General features: G+C 33.5%; 1 protein-coding gene across 1 annotated transcript; it reads left to right on the top strand.

Annotated features, from left to right (window-relative positions):
• The first annotated feature begins 2,368 nt into the window (after positions 1-2,368).
• LOC132278133 (E3 ubiquitin-protein ligase ATL42-like) lies at positions 2,369-4,047 on the top strand. The gene is made up of 2 exons (XM_059779949.1): positions 2,369-2,492; positions 3,200-4,047. The coding sequence occupies exons 1-2, from the start codon at positions 2,369-2,371 to the stop codon at positions 4,045-4,047; spliced, it is 972 nt and encodes a 323-aa protein (XP_059635932.1).
• The last annotated feature ends 945 nt before the right edge of the window (positions 4,048-4,992 follow it).

Below are 4,992 nucleotides of genomic sequence, written 5' to 3'. Positions count from 1 at the left end.
TTTCATGTACTTAACCGTAGACTAAAATTGATTGTATTTGGAGTCTAGCATAAAGGTTACTTGTATATAATCATGAATTAGTAATTTTCATTGGACTATTTGAGAAATAAAATAATAAATTATGACATTTTATGCCTAAGGATGAATAATTAAAATTTATTTATTTTTCTTCAATTAATTATTTATGATTTATGACGCAGATAATAAATAGGAGGAACAAATTATGACATTTTATGTACTGAAAAGTAATAAATTATGACATTTTATGCCTAACTGAGGATGAATAATTGAAATTTATGTTTTTTTCTTCAATTAATTATTTATGATTTATGACCACGATAATAAATAGGAGGAACAAATTCTGACATTTTATGCCTTGATTCTAAAAAATAATAAATTATGACATTTTATGCCTTTTCATATCTTTTTATTAATTGTATTGTTACTTTAGCTTGAATCACTCAATTTTCGGTAGAATTTGTTAAGTATTAATTTTAGAATTAGGATGTCCCAATATTATCATACCCTTATAGAATGAATTTATTATCACACCAGTAAAGCGCACGTGCAATGTTAGTGGAGTGTAATATAATTCAAAAAAAAAAAAAAAAAAAAAGTAAGGAAAATACAATATTGTAGTTAATAATATTTTAATTTTTTTTTAATAAGATTATATAATTATATATTTGATTAGTACCCTAAATTGTATTAAAATAAAAATCTATTATTAATATTTATTTTGACAAATTAAGGAGTGTCAATGTTTACAATAGTAAGGGTATAAGCTTAAAAATGGAATTAGTGTGAGTTTATTATAGGTTTAAATCATTTGGGTTTGCGTATGCCTATTAAGAATCTTATTGTATTACCAACGGGCCTAGTAGTATTGGCCCTTACTTTTCAGAGGAATGTCAAGAATTCTAGCCTCCAAAGAGGCATCTAGGGGTGCACACGGTCCGGTTTGGACCAGATTGATTGTATTTTGAGACTAAACTATTTATAACGGTTCCACTATTTTGAACCAAACCAAACCAAACTGCGAAAAATCGGTTCGGCTCGGTTCGGTTTGTCGGTTTCGGTAGATTTTCTTTTTATTTTATTTTAATTTAAAGGGGGCAAAGTTTTTTTTTTTTTCCTAAAAAATCAACCAACATTGATATAACACGCAAAAAAAAAAAAAGAAAAAAGAAAAAAAAAAGAAGAATTTTAAGAAGAAATAAAGGAAAGAAAATTGAGATATATTTGAAAAGAGAAATTTGACTTATTTTTAAAGAAATTAAGAAATTTAAAGAATAAAAGAAAGAAATGGGGCACGTGAGAACTTTACTTGATTTAGGTTTACGATATGATTTTATGTATATACACAAAGAATAACATAATAACGGTTCGGTTCGAGCTAATCTGGTCCAGCACGACCCTAAACCAAGACCGGACCGAAAAATTACGGTTCCATAATTTTGGGCCCAGGACTGGACCAAACCGCTATACAACTAGCCCAAACGGCTATACAACTAGCCCAAACTGCCCAATTCAGTACGGCCCGGTCCGGTTTTCGGTTTACTGGATTTTTTGAACACCCCTAGTGGCATGCGTGTGTGAGTATCAATTATGAAAAAAAAAAAAAAAACCTATTGTATTAAAGTAAGGAATCATTAATATGAAACTTAACTATTTATAATGAAATTTATTATACTCGATTTACAAATTTTTACCCTAAAAAAATACATTTTTTTATATATAATATATTAATAACAAATTAATAAATTAATCAAAAGGAAAATCAATTGAATCATACTTCAGGAAAAATCAGTACAATCATATATATATATGATGAAGGGTACTAAAGAAATATTAGAAGGGTAATTTTGGGAATAAAGGGTTTAAAATGGTTATGTACCATGCACATGACCAACTAATATCTATTTTTTATCGGAATTCTGACCCAAATTAAATTATGGGGGTGTAATTCGCACAAATTTAAAACTATAGGGATGTTTTTCAGACTTTTCCCCTTATATAATATAAAGCAGGGAAAAGTGCAAAAAATCCTTCTGTACTATTGGGGTTTTGCAACTAATTCCGTTGAACTACATAAAACCTCCTTGAACTAACAAATTGTTGCATTTAACCCCTTTGAACTAACAATAGGGTGCTGGAAAAGCCAAAAGACAACATTACCCTCAATTATCCACAGCGACCTGTCTTTGGGCCTCATTTTTCTGCACAGAGAGAGAGAGAGAGAGAATCAGAGCCGAAGCTGATGATACAACCAAAGCCAAACTATATATATATATATATATTCCAATTGGTGTTGGCTTTGTGATGGGGATGAGTGGTGATTGTGGAGGTTTTGGGTGGAGGAGCGGTGATGCTTTTGGTTGAACGTGGTGGTGGTTATGGGTTTGATGTGTCATTTGGTTACTGGAATAGGGTGATGTGCGGTGGTGGTTTTGGGTTTGCAGAGATGGGTGGCGGGATTGGGGTGGTAGTCGGTTTGTGTATTGGTTTTAATGGTGTGCCGTTGAGATGCCGATGGAGGTGGTAGTGATGGTGGTGGGTTTGATTTGGTTTAACGGTGTGTTTTGGCATGAGTTCAGGGGGGTTTCGTGGTGGTTATGTTGGTGGTTGTAGACGGTGGTGGTGGTGGTTAGAGGACAATTTGGTATTTTTATATATGGAAGGGCATTATTGGCCCCAAAACTCAGTTTGTTTGTCGCGTGATTCTCACGTGCTCATTACTGGACGGCTGGTCACCGGATGGGGTGATCTGTAACTTTTTTGCATAGTTAAGGGGGTTTCTTGCATTTTTGGTAGTTCAAGGGGTTAGTTGTAGATTTTTCCATAGTACAGGGGTTTTTTGTGCACTTTTCCCTATAAAGTGGAATGCAATGCTTTTAATTTCATTCACAAAGTAATTTTAAAGATGGAATATTCATTCCCCTCCTTTCTTGGAATAGTCATTTCATCAAAATCATTCAATTTCCAACAAGAGGATCACTTAAAAAAAGTACGGAGCAAAAAAAATAGGGCGAATTGCAAAAAAAACCCTTTGACTATTACCCATTTGTAAGAAATTTCCCTTGTAAATGTTTTTGGCTAGAAATCCCCTCAACTATGAGGAGGGGGTGATTTAACTTACCTCCATTTAACAATTTTGTGAGGCAATTTTTTCTGACCAAGTTACCCTTACATATCCAAGTTCGAAGACAATGGCTGGAGAAGCACTCAAGCTGTCCTCTTTGCAGGGTTAAGGTCAGTGCTGATGACCTTACATACTTCGTGTACTCAACCATGGAGCTTTTTGTCCAGAGAGAGGAAGACCATCATGGTTCTTCGAGATTTAGCATTGGAAGCAGCTTTAGGAAATCTGAAAAGGGTAAGAAAGAAAAAGAATTTCCCATCCAAGTAGATTGTGACAGCGACGAAAATGAAAAAGCTCTACATAAGTTCAATCACAGGATCATTATGTCTGATGTGGTCCTCAAGAATAGATGGAGCAGTGTGAGTTCTTCTGACCTCATGCTCCTGAATTCGGAGATCCTTAATGCTATGTCAAGCAATAGATTCTCTTCCTTGGATGTAAATAATGATCAATCCGCGACACCAAGTGGGGTTGAAGACACAGAAATTTTGAAGATCAAGGAGGAGATGGAGAGGGAGAGAGTGTTTGAGAGCAGGGTCAATAAAATCAACCAAACTGATTCAGATCTTCCTAACACTTTGGAGTCCAAAATAAATCAAAGTCAAACATCAAGATTTTTGAATCCCAACACACACAGATCGATGTCAGATATAACAGTTCATCCAAGATTCACAGAGTTGGGCATGAGAAATAGTAATAGAGACACTTCTCTTCCTGAAAATAATGTCAAGGAGGAAAGATTGAGGAGGCTTTGGTTGCCAATTGCAAGAAGAACAGTTCAATGGTTTGCCAATAGAGAGGAAAGGACACAACAGTCTCGCAACACAAGACACTCGATGTGTAATTTTGTTCTGTGCATCTCAAGCTTGTTTCAAACTCATCATATATTGATCACATTTCCATGATTTCACTTTAACTTTTGTAATAAATAGATTTAGTAGAAACACTATGCAAGTTTTACACATAAAATCCATAATGTTATATTGAAGTTCTTAAATTTCATAAATTTGTTATTGTGATTCAAGTCAACAAACCCTGTGTGTTACTATTTGATACTATTTTTTTTTTTTGGTTTCCTGTTTCATGACAGCGACGAAAATGAACACACAGGAATCTCCAGTATGCTGCTTGCAAAAAACTCCGAAGCACTCTCTCTCTCTAAGGGATATATTGTTTTTTAAGCTAGGTCATTGAACTGCGCTCCATTTGGTTGATTAATGGGTGGTAAATATATATTGCTCTCTTTTTTTCTTACAGTTATTAGAAAGTGTGGGAGATTTTTTTATTTTTTTGGTGAAGACCCAACTGAAGCTACTAACCCAAATGTAAGGGTAATTTGTTCAGAAAAAATTCAGATTGTTAAACGGAGGTAAGTTAAATCACCCCCTTCTCATAGTTGAGGGGAGTTTCTTGCCAAAAACATCCACAATGGGGTTTCTTACAAATGGGTAATAGTCAAGGGTTTTTTTTTGTAATTCGCCCAAAATAACATTAAAAATGGCTTTACTTAGGAGATCCAACAAAAGTCAATTTTTTCTTGATATTTCTTCTTTAATTTCCAAATATACATCGAAAATATATATTTACGTTTAATTTTCCTTCTTAAGTCATGACCAAACGAATGAATGGGTTCTCATTTCATTCCCTAGTTCATTTCATTCCTATCTTATTTCATTTCTTCATACCAAACTAGCCCTTAAACTAAGACAAATTAATAATTTTAAAAGAAAACAATACATTAATTACATATCACCTTGAAAACTTATAATTCATTAATTCTAAATTTGGACATTGAATAAATTTTTTTTTTTTTTCATAAGAGCTATAGAAGTGACAAACCATGACCACCC

The sequence above is a fragment of the Cornus florida genome, unplaced genomic scaffold (assembly GCF_030987335.1).
Source record: "Cornus florida cultivar Cherokee Brave unplaced genomic scaffold, ASM3098733v1 CherokeeBrave_3.0.0_Hap2_Chr10, whole genome shotgun sequence".
Taxonomy (NCBI): Eukaryota; Viridiplantae; Streptophyta; class Magnoliopsida; order Cornales; family Cornaceae; genus Cornus; species Cornus florida.
Note: the sequence above shows the minus strand (reverse complement) of the source record. Positions and strands in the feature narration are given on the sequence as shown.

Excerpts from the sequence above, each read along its gene's own strand:
- LOC132278133 (XM_059779949.1), top strand. The coding sequence starts at position 2,369 with ATGCTTTTGGTTGAACGTGGTGGTGGTTATGGGTTTGATGTGTCATTT. Across the intron at positions 2,493-3,199 it reads CGGGATTGGGGTGGTAGTCG|TTCGAAGACAATGGCTGGAG; the intron begins GTTTGTGTATTG and ends TACATATCCAAG.